Source organism: Cajanus cajan, chromosome 1 (assembly GCF_000230855.2).
Source record: "Cajanus cajan strain Asha chromosome 1, NIPB_CcT2T_4, whole genome shotgun sequence".
Taxonomy (NCBI): domain Eukaryota; kingdom Viridiplantae; phylum Streptophyta; class Magnoliopsida; order Fabales; family Fabaceae; genus Cajanus; species Cajanus cajan.
Window position 1 is genome coordinate 74,212,957 of NC_138517.1, and position 27,285 is coordinate 74,240,241.

Sequence of the window (27,285 nt, forward strand, 5' to 3'; positions counted from 1 at the left end):
TAGATAATCGATGTAAATATAACGACGTAAAACAGTATTTTTCTAGTAGTGTTAGGTTCATCCGCACCTATAAATGCACACCTTAAGCCTTGTACTTGCACTTTTGAAATGAAATAAGAATTCTCTGAATTTTCTTCAGCCAATTCTTCTTCAAAGGTCACCGAGAGCCTTCATTAGAACTAGGAAACCCTACTTTCCTTTCCTACTTTTGAAGTGAGCTTTCCTTTGTGTCTTACGCTAGGGCACTTCCATCTCTAGCCTAGGAACTCCAATTCATCTTCTTCATCATCTTAAGCTTCTTTCAATTGGTGCACATTTCAAAGAAGTTGATCCTACGCTTGGTGAAGGAAAGGAGAAGCAAATCATCCACTTCTTCATAAACTCCACCATCATTTTTGGTATCTAGAGCACGGTTTTTTCTTTGAAGATAAGTACATCTTTTGACCGATTGATTTTCTGTGTTCTTGTGTTCATTGTGTCACAATTTGAGTTTCTTCTTGGATCTATCATTTTTGAAAACAAATTTTTCTATAGATCCAATTATTGATTGCACTTTGATTTTCAATCCGCAATCAATAGTAACTAGGATTCAACTTGTGCTATTGTTTTCTTTGATTTGAGTCATTCATCTTTTGCTTAAATTGTTTCGGTCATTTGGAGTCATATGCATGTGTGGTCTTTTGATTTTTGAATCTTAAGTTTTGTCTAGTCAAGTGTAATTGCTTAAAATGTCAAAATCATTCAAGATGTGCTTGTAATATGTGCTGAAAAATTTGAATTCAAGTTTTGTTGAGTTTTGGCCGAGACTTATTTCTTCTAAATGTGCCTTTGCTTGTGTGCTTTTACTTTACATACTTGAGTTCATGTTCACTAGTAGATCATTGGTGAACTCCTAGAGTTAGGTTTCCATTGTGTCTAGAGTTTTCAAATTTTTAAATTCCATTGCAAATCTTGTTGCCATAATTGTTACTTGAAATTTTAAAGTGATAAACCTAATTCTAGTGCATGATTAATTGTGGATCTAAATTCTGGAAAATTGGTTGATAAAAACAGAGAAAAATACAGAGTAAACACTTCAAAATAGTTTAAAAATAAAAAATAAAAACAAGTGCAAAAGGATCCAAAAACATTTCACTAAAACTAGTGCACTAGAATTTGAGTTGTTGCTTGAAAATGGTTCAATTCTAGTAGATCCGAATTGTATTCAATCATTTTGAGGAATTTTGGTGTAAAAGGCAATTCACTTTCTCTGGAAAAACATTAAAAATCCAGAAAGATAAAAAGGTTTAAAAAAAAAAACACAAACACAAAAAGGAAAAGCCGAGAATTGAAAACCAAAAGTTTTGAAAAGATCTACTAGCTTTGACCTAAATTCTTTGATGATTGTTTCCATTTCTTTTTAGTTTTGTTAATCCATTCTAGTGCTTATCTAGGAACTTTCTCTTTGAGTGCTAGCCTTCTTTGAAGTCTTAATTTTCATCTTTAATCCTTGGCTTTCTTTCAGTCTTGTCTTAAACACTTAGATTCTTCAATTTTGGTATAAGCTTTCTAAATTGTGCTTTTGTTGTTTGTCTAAGTTTTCTTTGATCAAAATTCTGTGCTGGAAGTGGCCTCAAACCCTAGCTTAAGAACCAAACATTGACTCAACAATGGTAGGAATGGAGTTTTGAGACAAAAGGACTTAAAATTTTGACCTAAATTGGTGACCTAAACCTACTAAACTTACCATCACAAGAGAGATCTTTCCATCCATCTTGTGTGCAACCTAAGTTCATCTATTGGTTGTGTTATTTGTGCAGGATCAAGGAGCATCAAGGAGCAGGGTTGGTGGCGGATTGAAGCACTCAAACTAGTGCTTGAAAATTTGATTGAAAAATCCATCACTAAAGTGGTCACTAAAACCGTCACAACTTTGTTTTAGGATTAGTTTAATTTCTTGCATTTTCTTTTTAAAGTTCAATCAATTTGTAAATCTTGGAGGGAGTATTAAGAAGCTGGTCAGGTATATCTAACCCTTGGTAATCACTCACGTGTAGTACTAGTGGAAGTGGCTTGGAAATTTCATGTTTCAAGCTTCCACTTAGGGCAAAACCGACTAGTTGATTAACATTGTCTCCTTTGAGTTGTTTGTTTTGGTTTAATTATTTTGCTTTGATAATTCGACTAGCATGTGTAGAATTTAATTTGCTCACGTCTAGTTGTAATCAAGAACAATTGTGAAAATCATCCATCATTAAAATTTGTGAAATTTTTTTTGTGGAATTGAGAATACCACAAGGAAGTTTAGTAATTTCCACTTGAAAAGGCTTAGTTATTAAGTGGCTCTTAGTAGCTCACCTCCCTTGATAGTGCAATTTGTACACTTAGACTTCCAAGTGTTAATCTTGTTCCTAGAAAAGACCAAAAATATTTTCTTTTTTCATAGCATATAAAATTCTTTTTGCTTAATAATGAGTAACCTTTCTCAAAGTGATAGTGAAATGGAATCTCCTAAAAGTTTTTCTCAAATTGTTAAGGAGGTTGAAGCACTAAAACTTTGGAGACAACAAAAAGTACTTCTTAAAGAAAAAGAAAAGATTGAAAGGGAAGTACAACTTGTTGCTCTTGAGGAGGAAATACACAAAATTAAGCAACAAGAAGCAAAACTTTTGGAAAAACTTAAAAAGAAAAAAAGTCATAAGAGTTCCAATGGCTCCACAAGCCAAGAGGATGTAGGTAGTTTGCATGTGAATGAATACTACCAACCTATTCCTAGAAGAGTCATTAAAGAACCAAAGGTTAGGGAATCACGAGTTGATCTCCCTCCTTTTCATGGAAAAGAGGATGTAGATGCCTACTTGGACTGGAAAATGAAAGTGCAGCAAATCTTCACTTGTCATCAAGTAGGTGAAGAAAGAAAAGTTCCCTTGGCCACCTTAGCTTTCCAAGGACAAGCTATGTATTGGTGGACAGCCTTGGTGAGAGAAAGGCGACTTCATAATGACCCTCCTATAGCCTATTGGAATGATTTAAGGAGTGTTATGAGAAGAAGGCATATACCTTCATATTATAGTAGGGAGCTTATAGATAAGCTCCAAAGACTCCAACAAAAGAATTTAAGTGTGGAGGAATATAGACAAAAGATGGAGTTGTACTTAATAAGAGTTGGAATAAGGGAAGAGAAAAGTTTGACCATTGCTAAGTGGGCTTAATTTTGACATAAGAGATACAGTTGAGTTACTCCCTTATAGAGACCTTGATGATTTGGTCCAACTTTGTATAAGGGTGGAACAACATTTGAGAAAAAATTCTTTTAAGAAAGACAAAACTCAATCTAACTCTTATGTCAAGAAGGACTACAAGAGGGAGGGTCAATTTTCTAAATATGACTATTCTAAAAACTTTAGCAAAGGTCAAGAAAAAGAAAAAGAAAAAGAAAAAAATAAAAATGCTATCACTTCTAGTAGTAAATCTAGTGAAATCAAGTGCTTTAAATGTCTTGGAAGAGGCCACATAGCTTCTGAATGTCCAAACAAGAAAGTTATGATTTTAATAGGACAAGACATTTATAGTAGCCATGATGAATCTAGCTCTACTACTTCAAGTGACAGTGAGACTAGTGAGGAAGACCATCCAATTGAAAGAGCTTATCCCTATGATGGTCAATTGTTGATGATTAGAAGGCTTCTAGGAAGTCAACCTAATGAATCTCACATTTCACAAAGAGAGAATATTTTTCACACAAGGTGTAAAATTTCTGATAAAGTTTGTTCTCTCATTGTGAATAGTAGTTCATGTTGCAATTGTTGTAGTACAAGGTTGGTTGAGAAGCTAGACCTCACTCCAATTCCCCATCCCAAACCATATCAACTTCATTGGCTAAATGAAAATGGGGATATCATTGTAGATAAACAAGTGAAAGTAAAGTTCTCCATTGGAAACTATGAAGATCATGTGGTGTGTGACATAGTTCCCATGGAAGCTTGTCATATCTTGTTGGGAAGGCCAAGCAATTTGACAAGAAAATCATGCATAATAACCTTACCAATTAAATAACTTTCACACACAAAGAAAAAAAGTTTATACTTCATCCTTTGTCTCCATCACAAGTGATAGAGGATCAAGTACAAATGAAATTAAAAAGAGAGGAAGAAAAAAAAAGTTGAAAAAAAAAAGGAAAGAAGCATAAATCTTCAAAGAAGAAGAAGGAAGAGCCTCTTCCATTAGAAGGAATTCAACAAGAATAAATTTTGAAACAAACTTTACTTGAACCTTCTTATATTCTTCTTTGTAGAGATATGCTTAGCTGTCATAATTTAAATCTTGAACCTAGTTCTCTACCACTTGGAGTTTCTCAATTATTAAAAGAATTTGATGATGTATTTCCTAGTGAGGGTCCAAAGGGCCTTCTACCTTTTAGGGGTATAGAACATCAAATTGATTTTGTGTCGGGGGCAAGTCTACCCAATAGACCTGCCTATAGGACAAATCCACAAGAAACCAAGGAAATAGAGAACCAAGTACAAGAATTGTTGGACAAAGGTTGGGTGTAAAAGAGTTTGAGTCCCTGTGTTGTGCCTGTGTTGTTAGTGCCCAAGAAAGATGGAAAATGGAGAATGTGTTGTGATTGTAGGGCTATATTAACAACATTACAATTAAGTACAGACACCTAATCCCTAGACTTGATGATATGCTTGATGAATTGCATGGTGCTACTATTTTCTCCAAAATAGATCTTAAAAGTGGATAGCACCAAATAAGAATCAAGGAGGTTGATGAGTGGAAAACTGCTTTTAAGACTAAATTTGGATTATATAAGTGGCTTGTTATGCCTTTTGTCTTAACCAATGCACCAAGTACATTCATGATGCTTATGAATCATGTCCTGAGAGAATGTATAGAAAAGTTTGTTGTTTATTTTGATGACATTCTAATATATAGTAGATCTCAAGATGAGCATCTAGGACATCTTAAAGAGGTTTTGTTGATCCTTAGGAATAACCACTTGTTTGCTAATGTTGAAAAATGTACTTTTTGTGTGGACTATGTGGTATTCCTAGGGTTCATTGTGAGTAAAAAAGGGATTCGTGTGGCCTCGAGAAAATCAAGGCTATTCAAGAGTGGCCACAACCCAAGAATGTTAGTGAAGTTAGGAGCTTTCATGGACTTGCAAGTTTTTATAGGAGATTTGTGCCTAACTTCTCTAGCATTGCGTCACCCTTGAATGAACTTGTAAAAAAAGATGTTCTTTTTGAATGGACTAAAAAGCATGATCATGCATTCCAACTCTTAAAGGAACAACTTACAAATGCACCCATACTAGCTCTACCCAATTTTGAAAAGACTTTTAAGCTAGAGTGTGATGCATCTGGAATTGGCATAGGAGATGTGTTATTGCAAGGAGGACACTCAATTGCATACTTTAGTGAAAAAGTAAAAGGTGTCTCCCTCAATTACCCAACCTATGACAAGGAGTTGTATGCATTAGTTAGAGCTTTGCAAACTTGGGAATACTATCTAGTGTCCAAAGAGTTTGTAATCCATAGTGACCATGAGTCACTCAAGTATTTAAGAGGTCAAGGTAAGTTAAATAAGAGGCATGCCAAGCAGCTAGAATTCCTTGAACAATTTCCATATATTATAAAATTCAAGAAAGGTAAAGCTAATGTGGCTGATGCCTTGTCTAGAATACATACTTTGCTTATGTTGCTAGGAACTCAAATCCTTGGGTTTAATAATATTAGGGAATTGTATGAGAAAGATCTTGACTTTGGTGATATTTATGAAAAATGCCAACAAAAAGTTTTCAATAGTTTCTATATGACTGAGGAGTATTTATACAAAGAAGGAAAGTTATGTATACCCCAAAGTTCTATTAGGAAACTGTTGATAAAAGAAAGCTATGAAGGTGGGCTTATGGGGCACTTTGGTGTTGATAAAACCCTTAGTTTGCTTAAAGAAAGATTTTCTTGGCCCCATATGCAAAAGGATGTCCAAAGGAATTGCCTTAGATGTTTGGCTTGTTTACAAGCCAAGTCTAAAGTTATGCCTCATGGTACATACACACCTTTACCTATTGCTTCAGCCCCTTGGATAGATATTAGCATGGACTTTGTGCTAGGTTTACCTAGAACCCAAAGCGGAATGAATTCTATTTTTGTGGTAGTGGACAGCTTTAGTAAAATGGACCATTTCATTCCATGCCACAAAGTAGATGATGCAAGAAACATTGCAAAACTCTTCTTTAGAGATGTGGTTAAGATCCATGGTCTTCCTAAGTCCATAGTATCCGATAGAGATACCAAGTTCCTAAGCCACTTTTGGCGTGTCTTGTGGTCAAGACTAGGAACTAAACTCCTCTTTTCTACTACTTGCCATCCTCAAACAGATGGTCAAACTGAGGTAGTTAATAGGTCTCTATTTACTATGCTTAGGACAATTTTAAAAGGTAATCACAAATCTTGGGATGAGTATTTGCCTCATATAGACTTTGCCTACAATAGGGTAGTCCACAAGACTACCAATATTTCTCCTTTTGAGGCTGTGTATGGATTTAATCCTTTGACTCCCTTAGACTTGATACCCCTTCCAAATGTTAACCATTTTATCCATAAGGAAGGTACTTCAAGGGCCGAGTATGTTAAAAAATTACATGAAAGGATTAACACTCATATACAAGTACAAAATGAGAAGTATGCTCAATCCAATAACAAAGGAAAAAAGACTATGATCTTCGAGGAAGGTGACTGGGTTTGGCTCCATCTTAGAAAGGAACGTTTTCCCCAACAAAGGAAGTCCAAACTTAGTCCTAGAGGAGATGGACCCTTTCAAGTCTTATAGCGTATCAATGATTAACGCTTATAGGCTTGATTTACCCTCTGATTATGGTGCTAGCCCTACTTTTAATGTCAGTGATTTAAAACCTTTTGTAGGGACTAGTGATGATGAGGATGAGTCTTTAGATTCGAGGACGAATCCTTCTCAAGAGGGAGGGGATGATAGAAGAGCATGGACCAAGGGTCCAACCACTAGAGCAATGGCTAGAAGACTACTTGAAGATTTGACTGCTTCAGAGCTAAGTGGGCCTAATGGGCTTGGTGGGCCTAGGGTGCTTTTCACTTGGGCTTTACTTGATTGACCACCACTTTATTGCATATTAGTAGTATAGGAATTTACATTGTTTTGGTCTTGTATTATGGACCCTAGATTAGGATTTTGGGCTTTAGGCTTATTGGGCCTAGATTTGGGCTTCATGGGCCTTTGGGTTTTTGATACCCAATATTGGGCTCCTTTTCATTCTTGTAATTTTTTCTTTCCATTGTATTTGATTGACCATTGTATTTAGGTCATTAGAAAGATTTTACACAGGAGTCATTAATAGGTGCATTAGGTTCCATTTATATCATTTAGAAGTCATTTGATTTGAATTTGAGTCACATGGATTGGCATGGTGAGGACTGGCCATGTGAACTCTAAATTCAAATCCAAATTGCTTCCAAATTTATATTAAGATGGGAGTGTCATCCGAATTAGTCACATGGCTGGGCAAGGTTTGAATTTCAAATTCAATTTTGAAATTCAAACTTGGCGCCAATTGGCTTCTCTTGGATTGGAGCCACGTTAGGTTCATCTGCACTTATAAATGCACACCTTAAGCCTTGTACTTGCACTTTTGAAATGAAATAAGAATTCTCTGAATTTTCTTCAGCCAATTCTTCTTCAAAGGTCACCGAGAGCCTTCATTAGAACTAGGAAACCCTACTTTACTTTCCTACTTTTGAAGTGAGCTTTCCTTTGTGTCTAGGGCGCTTCCATCTCTAGCCTATGAACTCCAATTTATCTTCTTCATCATCTTAAGCTTCTTTCAATTGGTGCACATTTCAAATAAGTTGATCCTACGCTTGGTGAAGGAAAGGAGAAGCAAATCATCCACTTCTTAATGAACTCCACCATCAAAAGGGAAACCAAAGTCATGGATCATTGACTCAGGAGCCTTAGATCACATGACAGGAGACTTAACTGTGTTTAAAAGCTATTCTGCATGCCTTAATAATTACACAATTCGGCTAGCTGATGGGACTCTTTCTAAGGTCATGGGTAAAGGTTCATCTATTATCTCACAAAATATTACCCTGAATTCAATCCTTTATGTGCCTAAACTTGACTGTAATTTGCTATCCATTAGCAAACTGACAAGAGATTTGAAGTGTCACTAAATTCTTCCCTAACCTATGAAATTTCAAATTTTGGAGTCGGGGAAGATGATTGGCAATGCTGAAGAATGTTGTGGCACTATCGGTTAGGCCACCCAAATTTTATGTACTTGAAAAAAATATTTCCCACATTGTTCAATAAAAATCAGGAGTTGTTTCAATGTGAAATATGCCAATTGTCCAAACATACCCGCAACTCTTACCCGCCTCAACCTTATAAACCCTCTCAACCTTTCTCCCTAATTCACAAAGATATATGAGGACCATCACGGGTAAACAATGTCACTAGATCAAGATGGTTTGTCACCTTCATTACGATCACACACATGTCACTTGGGTTTTCCTAATGAAGGAGAAATCAGAAGATTGTAAAATATTTGAGTTGTTTCAAACGATGGTGGAAACACAATTTCAAAGCAGAATTAATGTGCTTAGAAGTGACAAGGGATGAGAGTATTATCACTCTGCACTAAATTCCTACCTTCAGAAACATGGAATCATACATCAGAATTCAAGTGTAGATACCCCTCAATAGAACGGGGTCGCCAAAAGAAAGAATAGACATCTCCTAGAAGTGACCAAATCTCTCATGTTAACTACAAATGTACCCAACCAACTTTGAGGAGAAGTTGTCCTCTCTGCAACCTACTTTATAAACAGAATGTTGTCCCAAATCCTCAACTTTAACACCCCTTACTCTACTCTCCAAACCTCATACCCTACCAGTCGTATCATTACATCCATTCCCTTGAAAATATTCAAATGTTTAGCCTTCATCCACAACCTCAAACCTCGTCTCAACAAACTTGACCCAAAATCCACCAAATGCATCTTCCTCGGCAACTCCCTCCACCAAAAGTGGTACAAATGTTATTCACCCCAAACCAGGAAATTTTACCACCATGGATGTCACTTTTTTTCAGAATCAGCCTTATTACCTCCAAGTTGGCATTCAGGAGGAGCAAACTTATCCAATTGAAGTGGTAGAATCCCAACTTTTGAGATTTGAGCTAGTTGAATCTGCCCCAAATACATTGCCAACCAATACTACACCTACACAAGAGGAAACTACAGTAGAAAATGCAGCAGAATTTTTTGGATTTGAGCTAGCCGAATCTGCCTCAAATGCATAGCCAATCGAGCCTGCACCTACAGTAGAGGAAATTATAGTAGAAAATGAAGAAAAGGCAATAGAAACTGAACAGGAAAATGCAGTAGAAACTGCACCAACTGAAGCTAAAGAGAGGATTGCATCTCAGCAAAATCAAGGCCCGACTACACAAGGAGACAACTAGACGATGTACTTTAGGAAGAGAAGGAAGGGAGTAGAGTCCAGCACAGATCCAAGGCAAAACCATGAACCCAACCAGGCTCCAGAAAATGAGTTTTGCCTAGGTAATATCGTTCCTAATCTTAAACCTATTGATGACATTGACATTCCTATTGCTTTAAGAAAAGGGGTGAGATCTTGCACTCAACACCCCATTGAGAAATGTGTCCTATAGAAAATTGTAACTATGGTATAGGTCTTTTGTTGCAACTCTTGACAGCACAAATATCCCAAGGAATGTTCAAGAGGCACTCCAACAAACTAAATGGGCAGCAGCTATAACAAAAGAAGTCCAGACCTTGGTTAAAAATGGCACATAGGAAATCACCAATCTACCAAAAGGGAAGAAATCGATTGGATGCAAGTGGATATTTTCCATCAAATACAATGTCGATGGTAGTATAAACCGATACAAAGCTCAATTGATGGCAAAAGGGTTTACCTAATCATATGGAGTGGACTACAAAGAGACTTTTGCACCGGTGGCCAAACTCAATTCGATTCGAGTCATACTTTCTTTAGCTGCAAATTTAGATTGGTCACTCTATCAAATAGACATCAAGAATGTCTTCCTAAACGGTGAATTAGAAGAAGTCTATATGCAAATTCCCATGGGACTTGAGTCATCCACAACCTCAAGCATAGTGTGCAAGCTCCCAAAATCTCTATATGGCCTTAAGCAATCTCCGAGAATGTGGTTTGATAGATTGACTCGAGTTGTCAAGGAAGACAAGTTCAACCAATGCCAATCAGATCACACTATGTTTGTCAAACACTCCGTGGAAGGGATGGTAGCCTTGTTCATTGTTTATGTTGATGATATTGTTATCACAGGAAATGATTTTGATCAAATCAAGCATCTGAAGGGACTTTTTTCCAAGGATTTTGAAGTCAAGAACTTGAGTCAGCTCAAATATTTTCAAGGGATGGAAATTGCTCAAACAAAGAATGGTATTTATGTATCACAAAGGAAATATACATTGGACTTACTTCAAGAAACCGGCATGCTTGGATGCAAGGCGGCCAATACTCCCATTGAACCGGAAAAGAGAAGTGAAGAAGAAAGTCCACCAGTTGATAAAGATAGATATCAAAGCCTAGTTGGGATGCTAATCTACCTAACTCACACTAGGCCTGACATTGACTTCGTTGTGAGCTTAGCTAGTCGCTATACATCTAATCCAATTGAGGCCCACATGAAAACGGCTAACAGAATCCTCCAATATCTCAAAGGTACACCAGGTCGAGGGCTCTATTTCAAAAAGAACTCAAATAGAGGCATTGAAGTACTTGAATATTGAAACAGAATGACCAAAAAGGATCAGGTTTACTGATCTGTATATTTTCCTTATAAAGAGTGATTAGGGTTACAAGAAGAAAAAGGCTACAGAGTAGGCTACAGAGTCTAGAAACCTAAGCAATTACATCAGGAGAAAAAGGACCAATCAGAAAAATACAATAAATATTTAACTAAGAAGAATCTTTCTAAACAAGCTATTCTAACACTCCCCCTCAAGCTGGTGCATACAAATTGTATGAACCGAGCTTGGAACATAAAAATTGAATTCGAGGCCCCCTTAATGACTTAGTCATAACATCTGCAAGTTGTTCACTGGAATTGACAAATTCAGTAATGATTTCCTTGGACAGCAACTTCTCTCTCACAAAATGACAATCAACCTCTATGTGCTTGGTTCTCATGAAATACAGGATTGGAAGCAATGTGAAGAGCGGCTTGATTATCACAATACAATTTCATTGGATGATTCTCACAAAATCTTAACTCTTGAATGAGTTGCTTAATCCATATAAATTCACAAGTAATCAAGGCCATAGCTCGATATTCAGCTTCAGCACTAGATCGAGCAACAACATTTTGTTTCTTACTCTTCCAAGAAATGAGATTTCCACCAAGGAATACACAATATCCAGTAGTAAAACGCCTATCTATAGAACATCCTGCCCAATTAGCATCACAGTATCCAGAAATTCGATTCTCTCTTTTGTCCTCATATAGTAATCCTTGTCCTGAAGCCTTTTTGATATATCTAAGAATACGCAGAACAACATTCCAATGATCAATATGAGGAGCCTGCATGAACTGACTAACAACCCCTACTGCAAAAGAGAGATCAGGTCTCGTGATTGTAAGATAAATGAGTTTCCCAACCAATCTCCTATACCTTTCTGGCTCTCTGAACGGTTCACCTTGATCAGTCATTAACTTTTGGTTAGGATCCATAGGACTATCAATGGGTCTACAATCTGTCATGCCTGTTTCCTCCAAAATGTCCAAAGCATACTTCCTTTGAGAGATCACAATGTCTTCCTTTGATTGGGGAACTTCAATACCAAGAAAATATTTTAGATGTCCCAGTAATCACTATGTCATCCACATAAACAATCAAATAAACACATCTCCCAGGAGAAGTATGACAATAGAAAACTGAGTGATCTGCTTCGCTCCTTTTAAGCCCAAAGTCTTGTACAACATGACTAAATTTTGCAAACCAAGTTCGAGGAGATTGTTTGAGGCCATAAAGAGATCTTCTCAATTTACAAACTAAACCAAACTCCCCCTGAGCAACAAATTCAGGAGGTTGCTCCATGTAAATCTCCTCATCCAACTCACCATGAAGAAAGGCATTTTTAATGTCTAATTGGTAAAGAGGCCAATGACGAATAACTGCCATAGCAAGAAAGAGACGAACAGTAGGAAGCTTGGCCACAGGAGAGAAAGTGTCACTATAATCAAGCCCAAAAATTTGAGTATACCCCTTGGCCACCAATCTGGCTTTGAGCCGATCAACTGTGCCATCAGGGCCAACTTTAATAGCATAGACCCATCGGCATCCAACTAATCGTTTCCCAGGAGGGAGGGGAACTAGCTCCCATGTACCACTATGCTCCAGAGCTTGCATTTCAGCAAACATGGCTTGTCTCCATCCAGGATGACCAAGAGCCTCATGAACATTTTTAGGAATAGTAAGAGGAGGAGATATAGAAGTGACAAAGGAGAAATACAAGGGAGATAATCGATGATAACTCAGAAAATTATAAATACGATGAGGATTGCGAGTAGACCGGATACCTTTTCGAAGAGCAATGGGCCGTTCAGAGCTATCCTCACTAGGATCCGCAGTAGGGGCATTTGATGGTGAAGGACAAGAATCTGGTGACTCTGCAGGTAATGTCGGGCCGATTTGCCGTGGTCGACGGTGATATGTAACAAGAGGAGGGGGTTAGCTGGAATAGGAGTAGTGGTGTGAGACCCCTTCCCTATTTTTCCCTTCCTTCACTTTCATCCACTAAAACTCTCTCTTCTTCCCTCTCATTCTCCTTTCTCTGAAATTGGTGGTTTTAGGTGCTGAGCCAGAGGCAAGTGGAACTAGTTGAGAGTGGTGCTTCTTTTCAAGCTTAACATTCTCCTCCGGACAAGCTCTTTCTTCTTCTCCGTTCAAGCCCCCGGAACTCGGAATCTTCACCCGAGGTAAGGGAAGCTAGGTTCGCTTTTTTTTTGTTGAGAATGAGTCTTGGAAACTCGTTAGCTGCTTGTTGATGGATGATTTTGGTTGAGATTGAGGAAAAATGGTATTTTGGGGACTTTTGGGGTTTTGATGAAAATTTTGGGGTTTCTTTGATTTGAGGTTGCATGTTGAAAATGAGGTATTTTTCTTAATGTTTGATGAAAATATGGAATGGATTCGAAGGGGTTTTGGGTATATGTTGGGAGATTTGAGATGTTCATGAACTGGTATGAATTTTCTGGGTTTGGGACGCTAAGCGTGGATTCTACGCTTAGCCTGGAAATTTTTTAATGTTGCTGGAATCTTGAGGCTGAGCGTGGATTCCAGGCTTAGCGTGGGAGTGAGTTGAGTTTCTGGAGGGATGAGGCTGAGCGTGGATTCTAGGCTTAGCGTAGGAACTCAGTTTGATAAATTTCTTTTCTATATGAGTTGATTGTTTGCTTGATGAAGGTCTTATATGTTTAAAGCTTGTTGGTTGAGTTGTCTTATGGTTTAATGACAATGAATAAGTGTAGAAATATTGTAAACAAGATGGGTGAGTCGTATTATATGTTGTAGTAAGATGTATTGATATATTGTGAGATGATGTGTTGTACTGTGTTGTATGTTGGCTGAGATGTGTAGGCCATAATGGCTGAGTTGCTGTAGGCCTTGATGGCTGAGTTGTTGTAGGCCTTGATGGCTGAGTTGATGTAGGCCGAAAGGCTGAGTTGTTGTAGGAGATCTCCGAGTTGATATGCGTGACGACGCATTGCATGCTTATTGATGATCATGTTGAGAATCGACAGGATGTATGTTGATGAAGTGTTGAAAATTGTAGCTTTTATATTTCCTAAATCTTTCTATACGTTGTTCCTTTTATGCTAGCTTACCCTTTGTGTTTTCATGTGGTTGGACTGCTATGATCGTACTATGTACGGGAGCAGAGCAGGAATAGGTGATGGATAATGATGAGTCGGGAGCCGATGGATAGAGCTGATTTCTAAGGATGTTTTGTTTGTTTTGGTCACTTGGCATAGTGACTTTTGATGAAATTCTTAAATTGCATGCCCTAACTCTAGTCGGATTCGGGACATATGTATATACTTATATTCTAGACTCTATTTATATACTTGTTCTATTCTGTCTAGTGTTTCCGGTGTGTTTTGGTGGTGAGTGAAATGGCCAGCAGGGTCGTTACACTTTAGTGGTATCAGAGCAGGTCGAGTCTAGTGGACACTTTTTAGGGGTGGTTCCTTTAGGCTTTTGTTGTGTTAACTCTGTGTTGTGCCATCTTATTGTGTTGTTTGCTGTGTTGATTTGTGTGATGAACTGTTGTGTTATTAATTGTTGTTTGACTGAGTGGTAGTGTACTAAATATACTGTTATTTTTGTAGACGATGACTAGGATCAACGAACAGATAGCCCGTGCCATGGAGATGATGGTTGTTACAGATATTGTACAGATATTGTTGGATACATATATTATCCTCACTATCAATTAGGGATATGATTAGATTAGTTTCCATAATATGAGAGATTCATATCTCTATCATTTATTGTATTCACTCTATAAATAAGATTGGTGTGTGTACAACAAGACACACAATTCCTGAATCACAACATGGTATCAGAGCTTAGGTCTATTCCTTTAGATTTTTTTTCTCTCTACTCATGTCCTGCTCCAGGTTATATTTGTAACAAAATCTCTTAAAGGGCCTCGGGTTGATTATATTTGTAACAAGCTTGGCGCATATGATATATATGCTCCAGCTTGAGGGGGAGTGTTACAGATATTGTACAGATATTGTTGGATACATATATTATCCTCACTATCAATTAGGGATATGATTAGATTAGTTTCTATAATATGAGAGATTCATATCTCTATCATTTATTGTATTCACTCTATAAATAAGATTGGTGTGTGTACAACAAGACACACAATTCCTGAATCACAACAATGGCTATGGCTATGCAGCAGCAAAATGCATATTTTGCTAGGATGGAAGCTGAAAGAGCTGTAGCTGGTGCAGCACAACCCACGGGGTCACAGGAGAGCCAGGACCTGGCTGAGTTCCAGAAGTGTCATCCCCCACAGTTTACGGGTGAAGCGGATCCAGAGGTAGCTGACCGCTGGATACGTGAGTTAGAGAAGATTTTTAATGTTCTGGGGTGCTCTCCAGAAAAGAAGTTGGCATATGCGGTGTATATGCTGGTAGGAGAGGCCGAGCATTGGTGGAGAAACACTTGCCAGATGCTTGCTGCTAGGGGAGTTACAGTGGACTAGGAATGTTTTAGGACAGTGTTCATGGAGAAATACTATCCGGAGAGCGTGAGGCACGCCAAGGAAGCCGAGTTTTTGCGATTGCATCAGGGTGGGTTGACTGTATCAGAGTATGCATTGAGGTTTGAGCACTTGGCTCGTTTTTATTCACAGGCTATTTCTGAAGCCTGGAAGTGCAGAAAATTTGCTGAAGGGCTGAAGTATGAGTTGAAGAAGGTGGTGGTGCCTATGGCCATCACCGAGTTTCCTGCCTTAGTAGAGAAGGCGAAGATTGTAGAGAGGTTGGAAGGGAGTAGCCGGGTGATCAGAGCTGCTGGGGGACCAGCTGGGTCCAAGAGAGGAAGTGGAAGTCAGGGGAAGCCGTATGATAGGCCCCAGCCACAGCAAGGGGGTCCTGTCATTAGGCAACCTGCTGAGACTACTAGAGGAGGAGGACAGGGTGGAGGTGTTGCCCTTAGGTGTTACAGATGTGGTGGATCCCATTTGATCAGGGATTGTCCACACACTGAGAGCAGGTGTTTCAGATGTCAGCAGATGGGACATGTGTCTTTCAACTGTCCCACCAGGAGTAGACCGGAGAGGAGTACTCAGAGGAGCGATGCACAGAGAGCCGATACACAGAGGAGTAGTGTTCAGAGGACCGAGACTCAGAGGGGTGACAGACCCACTACGACTGGTAGGGTGTTCGCTTTGACTGGTGCTGAGGCTTCGACTTCTTCTGACCTAGTGAAGGGGAAGGGCAAGGCTGCTGGTAAGGATGTGATGCTTTTGTTTGATTCTGGGGCTTCCCATTCTTTTATTTCCTATGCCTGTGTTGCTATGTTGGGAGTGCCTGTGTATGATTTGGGGTTGAGACTGCTAGTGTCGACACCCGCTTCTGCTTCAGTAGTCGCTTCTGAGCTGTGTGTTGGTTGCCCCATTGTTGTGAATGGGAAGAAGTACAAGGTAAACTTGATTTGTTTGCCTTTGGTTGATATTGACATAATCTTGGGGATGGATTGGTTATCTGTCAATCATATTCTTATAGATTGTGCCAATAGACGGTTGACCTTTCCGCAGGAGGAAGATGAGTTATTGATTTCAGCTGGTCAAGTTGAATCATGGTTGAGGGATGGAGCAGAGGGTTGTCTTCTGTTTGTTATGATGAGTGTGGAGACTGAGAGAGTCATTTCTGAGATAGATGTGGTGAGAGACTATGCTGAAATATTCCCTGATGAGGTGCCTGGGTTACCTCCTGTAAGGGAGATGGAGTTTGGCATTGATCTGGTTCCAAGTGCAGGGCCAGTGTCGGTGGCTCCCTACAGGATGGCTCCTGCCGAGCTGAGTGAGTTGAAGGGTCAGTTGGAGGACCTATTGGAGAAGCAGTTGGTGCGGCCGAGCATTTCACCGTGGGGTGCTCCTGTGTTGTTGGTGAAGAAGAAAGATGGGGGTAGTCGTCTTTGTGTGGATTACCGGCAGCTGAATAAGTTGACCATCAAGAACAAATATCCTCTCCCCCGGATAGATGACTTGATGGATCAGCTAAGAGGAGCATCAGTGTTTTCTAAGATCGATTTAAAGTCGGGGTATCACCAGATTAGGGTGAAGGAGGGTGACATACCGAAGACTGCTTTCAGGACTAGGTATGGTCACTATGAGTACGTAGTGATGCTGTTTGGTGTGACCAACGCCCCTGCAGTGTTCATGGATTACATGAACAGGATCTTCCGATCATTCTTGGACAAATTCGTGGTAGTGTTCATTGATGATATCTTGGTTTATTCAAGAACCCGGGAAGAGCATGGTGAGCATTTGAAGATGGTGCTGGAAGTTTTGAAGGCGAAGCAACTGTATGCTAAGCTTTCAAAATGTGAGTTCTGGTTAGATGAACTGAAGTTCTTGGGCCACGTGATTTCAGCTGTGGGGATTGTTGTTGATCCGGCTAAAGTGGAGTCGGTGTTGCAGTGGGAGCGTCCGAGGACTGTCACTGATATTCGGAGCTTTGTGGGATTGGCGGGTTACTATCGTCGGTTCATTGAAGGAGCAGCCATTCATTTAGACAGATGCCTGTGAGAGAAGTTTTGAGAAATTGAAGAGACGGTTGACTACTTCTCCTGTGTTGGTGTTGCCGGATTCTGGTGAGCCCTTTGATGTGTATTGTGATGCTTCTCACCAGGGTCTTGGGTGTGTACTGATGCAAAATGGGAAAGTGGTGACCTATGCTTCAAGGCAACTGAAGAACCATGAGAGGAATTATCTCACTCATGACTTGGAGTTGGCAGCTATTGTTTTTGCCTTGAAGATATGGCGACACTATTTGTATGGAGCTCGGTTCAGCGTCTTTAGTGATCATAAGAGTCTGAAGTATTTGTTTGATTAGAAAGAGCTGAACATGAGGCAGAGACGATGGATGAAGTTTCTAAAGGATTATGACTTCCAGTTGATGTATCATCCTGGTAAAGCCAATGTTGTGGCGGACGCGTTGAGTAGGAAATCCATTCACATGTCGAGTATGATGGTGAGGGAGTTGGAACTGATTGAGAAATTTCGAAATTTGAACCTCGGTGTGGAGTTAGCTCAGGATCACATTAGTTGTGGGACAGTCACCATAACTAGTGAGTTCTTGGGGCAGGTTGGACTTAAGCAGTTGCAAGATGTCGAGTTGGTGAAGCTTCTTGGGTTGTTGGGTACCGAGAAGGCTGTTGGCTTCGAACTAGGAGGAGATGGAATCTTGAGGTTCAAGGGCAGAGTCTGCCTACCTCAGAATGCTGAGTTAAAGAAAGCTGTGTTAGAGGAAGGCCACAAGAGTAGACTTAGCATACATCCGGGTATGACTAAGATGTACCAGGACCTCAGGAAGACATTCTGGTGGCCTGGCATGAAGAGGGAGATAGCTGAGTATGTGGTGGCCTGTCTGACTTGTCAGAAAGCAAAGGTGGAGCATCAGAAGCCGAGTGGGTTGATGCAGCAGATGGAGATTCTAGAGTGGAAGTGGGATAGCATCACCATGGATTTCATTGTTGGGTTGCCTAAGTCAGTTAGGAATAGTGATGCTATCTGGGTAATTGTAGATCGGTTGACCAAGTGCGCACACTTCTTGCCTGTTAACATCAAGTGGTCTTTGGAGAAGTTGACGCAGTTGTATGTGAGGGAAATAGTACGGTTGCACGGGGTGCCTTCTAGTATTATTTCAGACAGAGATCCGAGGTTCACTTCAAGATTTTGGCAAAGTCTACACCAAGCCTTAGGCACGAAGTTGAAATTGAGCTCTGCTTATCATCCACAGACGGATGGTCAGTCAGAAAGGACGATCCAGTCCTTGGAGGATCTACTTAGGGCTTGTGTATTGGACCACTTGGGTAGCTGGGAGGAGGTCCTACCATTGGTTGAGTTCACCTACAACAACAGCTTTCACGCAAGCATTGGGATGGCACCATTCGAAGCATTGTATGGCAGAAGATGTAGGACTCCTCTGTGCTGGTACCAGAATGGTGAGTCGGTAGTGGTAGGTCCGGAGCTAATCCTACAAACCATTGAGAAAGTGAAGATGATTCAGGAAAGGATGAAAACTGCTCAGAGTAGACAGAAGTCGTATGCTGACAAGAGGAGGAAGCCTTTGGAATTTGCCGAAGGGGAGCATGTGTTTCTGAAGGTGACTCCAACCTCTGGTGTGGGAAGAGCACTGAGGGCAAGGAAGTTGACACTCAGGTTTGTGGGTCCCTACCAAATCTTACAGTGTGTGGGTCCGGTTGCTTATCAATTGGCTTTGCCACCGCCTCTCTCAAATCTGCATCATGTGTTTCATGTCTCCCAGCTGAGGAAGTACGTCCATGACCCGAGTCACGTGGTGGAGTTAGATGATGTGCAGGTGAAGGAGAACCTGACCTTTGATAAGTTGTCGGTAGCTGTAATTGATCGTAAACTGAAGGAGCTGAGGGGCAAGTCTATTGCTCTGGTAAAAGTGTTATGGGATGCGGCTACCGGTGAGGCTACTTGGGAGGTGGAGCAGCTGTTAAGGAAGCGTTATCCTTTTCTTTTCTCAAGTAAGACCGTTTTCGGGGACGAAAACTCTTGTTGTTGGGGAGGTTGTGAGACCCCTTCCCTATTTTTCCCTTCCTTCACTTTCATCCACTAAAACTCTCTCTTCTTCCCTCTCATTCTCCTTTCTCTGAAATTGGTGGTTTTAGGTGCTGAGCCAGAGGCAGGTGGAACTAGTTGAAAGTGGTGCTTCTTTTCAAGCTTAACATTCTCCTCCGGACAAGCTCTTTCTTCTTCTCCGTTCAAGCCCCCGGAACTCGGAATCTTCACCCGAGGTAAGGGAAGCTAGGTTCGCTTTTTTTTTGTTGAGAATGAGTCTTGGAAACTCGTTAGCTGCTTGTTGATGGATGATTTTGGTTGAGATTGAGGAAAAATGGTATTTTGGGGACTTTTGGGGTTTTGATGAAAATTTTGGGGTTTCTTTGATTTGAGGTTGCATGTTGAAAATGAGGTATTTTTCTTAATGTTTGATGAAAATATGGAATGGATTCGAAGGGGTTTTGGGTATATGTTGGGAGATTTGAGATGTTCATGAACTAGTATGAATTTTCTGGGTTTGGGACGCTAAGCGTGGATTCTACGCTTAGCCTGGAAATTTTTGAATGTTGCTAGAATCTTGAGGCTGAGCGTGGATTCCAGGCTTAGCGTGGGAGTGAGTTGAGTTTCTGGAGGGATGAGGCTGAGCGTGGATTCTAGGCTTAGCGTAGGAACTCAGTTTGATAAATTTCTTTTCTATATGAGTTGATTGTTTGCTTGATGAAGGTCTTATATGTTTAAAGCTTGTTGGTTGAGTTGTCTTATGGTTTAATGACAATGAATAAGTGTAGAAATATTGTAAACAAGATGGGTGAGTCGTATTATATGTTGTAGTAAGATGTATTGATATATTGTGAGATGATGTGTTGTACTGTGTTGTATGTTGGCTGAGATGTGTAGGCCATAATGGCTGAGTTGCTGTAGGCCTTGATGGCTGAGTTGCTGTAGGCCTTGATGGCTGAGTTGATGTAGGCCGAAAGGCTGAGTTGTTGTAGGAGATCTCCGAGTTGATATGCGTGACGACGCATTGCATGCTTATTGATGATCATGTTGAGAATCGACAGGATGTATGTTGATGAAGTGTTGAAAATTGTAGCTTTTATATTTCCTAAATCTTTCTATACGTTGTTCCTTTTTATGCTAGCTTACCCTTTGTGTTTCCATGTGGTTGGACTGCTATGATCGTACTATGTACGGGAGCAGAGCAGGAATAGGTGATGGATAGTGATGAGTCGGGAGCCAATGGATGGAGCTGATTTCTAAGGATGTTTTGTTTGTTTTGGTCACTTGGCATAGTGACTTTTGATGAAATTCTTAAATTGCATGCCCTAACTCTAGTCGGATTCGGGACATATGTATATACTTATATTCTAGACTCTATATTTATATACTTGTTCTATTCTGTCTAGTGTTTCCGGTGTGTTTTGGTGGTGAGTGAAATGGCCAGCAGGGTCGTTACAAGTGGTGGGAATAACAGGCTGAGTAACCTCTTGGTCATGAATTGAAAGTTGAGGTGGAAAGGAATCATGAGAACAATCTGGTAGCACTTGTTGTATTGAGAGAGAATCATGAGTGGTTCAGGAGAAAAAAGGAGTTTGTTCAAAGAAGGTGACATCTGCAGACATGTAAAATTTTCTGGTCTCTAGGGAATAACATTTGTACCCTTTTTGAAGATGAGAATAGCCTAAGAAAACACATTTAATTGCTCTAGCAGATAATTTATCCAAACCAGGAGAGACATTATGGACAAAACATGTGCACCCAAAGACTCGAGGTGAGACATGAAACAAGGGTTCCTTTGGATAAATAATGGAGTAAGGGATTTTATTTTCAAGAGAAGAAGAGGGCATCCTGTTTATTAAAAAACAAGAAGTGAGAATTGCATCACCCCAATGATGTACAGGAACATTAGCATTGAGCATGAGGGTGCGTGCAGTCTCTACAAGGTGCCTATTTTTCCTTTCTGCTATTCCATTTTGTTGGGGTGTATGTGGACAGGTAGACTAATGCAAGACACCCTGTGAGGATAGGAAAGAGGATAATTCAGAAGAGAAATATTCTTTTGCATTGTCACTTCGAAAAATTTTAATTAGTCTCCCAAATTGGTTTTTGACCTCATTGAAGAAGGACATAAAAATAGACAAAAGCTCAGAACGATCTTTCGTTAAATATACCCAAGTACATCGAGAAAATTCATCAATAAAAGTTACAAAATATCTTAAACCAAAAGATGTTACACGACTTGGACCCCAAATATCGGAATGAACGGTGGTGAAAATCGAGTTACATCTTTTATCAGTTTGCTTGGGAAAAGACGACCTAACATGTTTGCCTAATTGACATGATTCACAACCTAACTCTGCTAATTTTTGAAGACTAGGGACCAAAAGTTTCAACTTGGATAGACTTGGATGACCCAAACAATCATGCAAAAGCTTGGGTGACAAAACAGCAACACAAGATACAGGTGGTTGCATTTCAAAATAGTAGAGACCTCCAGATTCATGTCCTGCGCCAATCTTCTGACCCGTACCACATTCCTAAATAACAAAAGATTCAGCATTAAAGGTTACTGAACAATTTAAGGATTTGGTTAACTAACTTAAAGAGATTAAGTTGAAAGGACAGTTAGGGATAAACAAAACAGAGTTTAAATTTAATGAGGATGACAGAGAGACTTGACCGATTCCTTTAGGAGCAATTCTGGATCCATCTGCTAAGGTAATCAGGTGAGGAGATTTAAGTGGGGACATGGAAGAAAACATAGAATTATTACCAGTTATGTGATCAGAGGCTCCTGAATCAATGATCCATGGACTTTGATTTGTAGTTGAATGAGAAATACAAGCTGTAGAAACAGTAGTGGTAGAGGAAGATTGAGCTTGATTCGTAGATTTCCATTGAAGATATTCTTGATAGTCATCTTCAGGAACCTTCATCTCAGATTTTCCTAATTTCTCAGACTTGGACAGATTTGCTATCTTCTCTGGAAAACCATGAAGAGAATAACAATTCTCTTGGATATGACCCATCCTCTTGCAGTATGAGCATTGAGGACGACCACTTCTACCTCCTCTTCCTCCTCGATTTCCACGACCACCTCTACCCTGACTTGAAACCATTGCAAAAGCCTCAACAATTCCACCAGAGTTTTCATTCTTCACTTCTGTAGGAACACGAAGAAGTCTAGTTATTAGGCTGTCCATTGAAGGAATCTCGTGGCCGGTCAGAATCTGGTCACCGACATGATTGAAGTCTAGGTGCAATGTTCTCAGAATCAGCACCATATATAGCCTATCAAGTTTCTTATTTATTCCCTCTAATGAATCATCTGTCAGGAACATTTTTAATTCTTCTACAGCAGCTTGGGCTTCAGCAACGTGAGACGTCATTTCATGATTAATTTGTTTCAAGGATGCTATTTTCTGAGCAGCATCATATAATCGCTGAATATCGTTTGCATAAATATTTTGGGCCTTTTTCCAGAAAGAACAGCAAGTTTTGAAGGCTCTAAGGGTCCCTAAAATATTGGGCTCAACCGACTGCCACAACACAGCACATAGTTGAAAATCAAGCTTCTTCCATTTAGTCTGACTTTCTTCTGAACCCTCAACGTTTTCCATTTCTAAGTGATCGTGGTACCCTTGACCAAGGAACCATAGTTCCACAGAGGCAGCCCATGATAAATAATTTTTTCCATTGAGTTTCTCCGTGGTTATGGTCGGGGTGCCGGAAATAGACAAAATAGGGCCTAGAGATGCCATACGAAGATGGGTCGTGCAACAGGAATTAAGAGAGAAGAACCGAAGAAGAGAAACGCAGGCTCACACCCTAAACAGTGGTCAAATCACAAAACTGAGTCCAGAAATAGGCTCAGGAGGCTCCGACGAACAAGGCGGTGGCAAAATGAGGAGGTTCCGACGAACAGAGAGCAACGCGTGAATAGTACGTGCTTGACAGAACTGGAGAGAGAAACGACGCGTCAGAGCGCGTGGAGACTCTGACAACGCCGGAGTTGATGGGGTTAGGTCGCGCTTGACAAGGCGCACCAAACCCTAGGTTCACCAGAGTAACAGACAGCGGCGAACGGCGGCGGACAGCGGTGGACGGCGACGAACAGCGGCGGACTGCAGAGCGGGATCGACCCCGCTCTGATACCAACTTGAATATTGAAATAGAATGACCAAAAAGGATCAGGTTTACTGATCTGTATATTTTCCTTATAAAGAGTGATTAGGGTTACAAGAAGAAAAAGGCTACAGAGTAGGCTACAGAGTCTAGAAACCTAAACAATTACATCAGGAGAAAAAGGACCAATCAGAAAAATACAATAAATATGTAACTAAGAAGAAGCTTTCTAAACAAGCTATTCTAACAGAAGTCTATACCGACTCGGATTGGGCAAGATGCCCCTCTAACAAGAAATCAACTACATGTTGTTACTCCTTTGTGTGGGGAAACATGGTGACTTGGAGAAGTAAGAAGCAACCTGTGGATGATAGGTTCCTGGAAATTTAAGAATACTTTATTGAATTAAAAAAAGAATTAAGGAAGTGATCTGCTTTCTCTTTCTTTCCAGAGCATAGGCTCCGCACAATTTCTCAAAGAATAACTTTTCCTCCCCTCAGACTTCCCCTGATCCCCTTTTTATATCCCTCCTAGCTAACTTTCTAGATAATCTTATCTCTTCCTAGCTAATACTTACTTTAATTTAAAACTATTATCATAAGTGGAAGAAATCATTCTTCTTATTTTATTCAAATGATTGGTCTAGTACATAAATAGATAAAACAGGGAAATAAAAAAAGGAAACAAATAATAGGCAATTCCTATAATTAAATAGGAATCTCTATAAATCAGTAACAACAATAAATAATAAATCATAGATCCTAATCCCTGAAATTCTGTAACATAATAATATCCCATAAATTAATCCCTAAAATTCTGCAACATAATAATATCCCATAAATTTTGGGATTTCTATCCAACACTCCCCCTCAAGCTGGTGAATAGATGCTAGTCATTCCTAGCTTGCTAATATTAGACTCAAAATCTGACTTCAACAAAGCCTTTGTCAGCAGGTCTGCTTCTTGTAATTTGGTTGGAACATAATGTAGAGAAAATGTACCATTTTCCATTTCTGACTTGATGAAGTTTCTGTCAATTCTTACATGTTTCATCCTGTCATGTTGCACTGGGTTATATACTATGTTTATGGCTGACTTGCTATCACTGTACAGTTTCACAGGCTCTTGAAGGGGAATAAATAAATCATGTAATAATCTTTTTATCCAAATCAGTTCACAAACTCCTTGAGCAATTGCTCTATATTCGGCCTCTGCACTGCTTCTTGCAACAACCGATTGTTTTTTACTTCTCCATGTCACTAGGTTTCCCCATACTTTTGTACAGTATCCTGTGGTAGATTTTGAATCTTCAATTGAACCTGCCCAATCAGCATCTGCAAAACACTCTACACTTCTATGTTCATTTTTTCTGAACAGTAATCCCTTTCCAGGAGTACTTTTGAGATAACGAAGAATCTGATTTATAGCATCCAAATGCCTCTTCCTAGGAGAATGCATAAATTGACTTACCACACTAACACTGTAGGCAATATCTGGTCTAGTGAGAGATAGGTAGATTAGTTTTCCTACAAGGCGCTGATATCTCTCCTTTTCAACTAGAGGATCATCTTCAATAATCTTGTGCTTCCAATTTCGATCTAGGGGAGTTGTTGCAGGTCTACACCCCAGTTTCCTGTTTCTCGAAGCAAATCAAGAGTGTACTTCCTTTGTGAGATGAAAATACCTTTCTTGCTTCTAGCTATTTCCATCCCAAGAAAGTATTGAAGCTGCCCAAGATCTTTAACCTTGAATTCTGCTTGCAAACAACTTTTGAGATTGTCAATTTCTTGATTGTCATCACCTGTGATTACCATGTCATCTACATAGACAATAAGAATAGCCCTTCTTTCATCTTTGGATTTTTTTACAAAAAGGGTGTGGTCTGCTTGGCTTTGAACATAGCCAAGTTGTTTCATAGTAGTGCTGAATCTTGTGAACCAGGCCCTTGGGGATTGTTTCAGTCCATACAGGGACTTATTTAACCTGCACACAACATCATTATTTTCTCCTTCAAATCCAGGGGGCAATTTCATATAAACTTCCTCCTCCAACTTCCCATTCAAGAAAGCATTCTTCACATCTAATTGGTGTATTTTCCAATCCAGATTTGCTGCAAGAGAAATGAGAATTCTAATAGAATTAAGTTTTGCAACTGGTGCAAATGTTTCTTCATAATCTATACCATGGGTTTGGGTATAGCCTTGGGCCACTAGCCTCGCCTTATACCTGTCTATCTTCCCATCTGCACCCATTTTTGTGGTAAATATCCATCTGCAGCCCACAACTTTCTTGTCCTTGGGCAGCTTGACAATATCCCAGGTCTTATTTTCTTCTAGTGCAGCCATTTCCTCTAGGACAGCAGCTCTCCATTTTTCGTCTTTAAGAGCATCAAAGACAGTGTTTGGGATCTGAACTCTATCCAATTCTGTAACAAAAGCTCTATATCTCGGAGATAGATTAGAATATGCGAGGAAATTTGATATAGAATGCTTTGTACAAGATCTAACTCCTTTTCGTAATGCAATAGGCAAGTCAAATTCATCCATAGTATCATTTTCAACATTAAGATTTTCAACTGCACAATTACCTTCAGTGTTACAGGTCTATTGCTTCCACATGATTTGGCTCCAAGTCTGAAGATTGACCTTGCAAAGGAACATTATGTCTCCTAGTGTAGAATTTTGGAAAAAATTTGAACTCATTTTGAGTCCTCTTTTCTGATTCTCCCCCTTGACTGGTTATTGGTGTAGATTCTGTTTCAGATTCTTTTTGTATAGGTTCAGGTAAAGGAAGAGAAATTGGAAGAGAGATGGAAGGATCCCAATGATGAGGTTCAATCATATTCTCCCCCTGAAACGAATCATTGTGAAAGAAAGGTTGATTTTCAAGAAAAGTAATATCACATGATATGTAGAACCTTTTGGATTTTGGGCAGTAACATTTGTACCCTTTTTGTGTGGGAGAATAGCCAAGGAATATACATTTATGAGATTTTGGATCCAGTTTTCCTCTTGTAGGACTTGAGTTATGAACAAAGACTGTACACCCGAATATTTTTGGTTGAATAGACTCCAACATTCTGACTACAGGAAAAAAACTTTTTAGACAGTTAAGAGGGGTTAAAAATTGGAGAGGTTTGGAGGGAAGACGATTGATAAGATAGGTAGCAGTTAACACAGCTTCTCCCCAAAAATGGTTAGGAACATTTGTGGTGAACATAAGAGAACGAGCAACTTCCAAAATGTGCCGATTTTTTCTTTCAGCAACCCCGTTTTGTTGCGGGGTATGATTGCAAGAACTTTGATGGAATATGCCATGTTCCTGTAGGTAACCATTAATATCATTAGAGAAGTATTCCCGCCCATTATCAGTACGAAGGATGTGAATTGAGGAGCCAAAAATATTGGTGACAAGTTTATGAAACTGTTTAAAGGTTGGGCTAGCTTCAGATTTTTCTTTCAAGAGGTACACCCAACACACACGAGTATGGTCATCTATAAAGGTGATAAACCATCTAGCTCCATTTATGTTAGGAATTCGAGAAGGACCCCATATGTCACTATGAATGAGGTGGAAGGGTTGTGATGGTTGATAGGGATGAGAGGGATAATTAGTTCGAGATTGTTTTGCAAGAATGCAATGTTCACACCTAAAAGAAGAAATATTTTTATTGATGAATAAATCTGGATACAAGTGTTTCAAATAATTGAAATTAGGGTGACCAAGACGGTTGTGCCATAGAAAAACATTTGAATCTGACACGGTTGATAGGGAGATGGTTTGAGGAGAA

At 39.6% G+C, this 27,285-nt stretch overlaps 1 protein-coding gene across 3 annotated transcripts in view; it reads right to left on the minus strand.

The window, feature by feature from the left end:
• Positions 1-27,285, minus strand: part of LOC109791779 (secreted RxLR effector protein 161) — a 50,804-nt gene that overhangs the window by 11,204 nt on the left and 12,315 nt on the right. For 2 of the 3 annotated variants that reach the window (XM_083062509.1, XM_083062508.1), the window contains exon 1: positions 68-14,813. In XM_083062509.1, the coding sequence (XP_082918635.1) occupies positions 11,198-11,794 (597 nt within the window). In that variant the 5' untranslated portion in view covers positions 11,795-14,813 and the 3' untranslated portion in view covers positions 68-11,197. Of the gene's footprint in view, positions 1-67; positions 14,814-27,285 lie in introns of those variants that run through there. The other variant, XM_083062515.1, reaches the window with a different exon arrangement.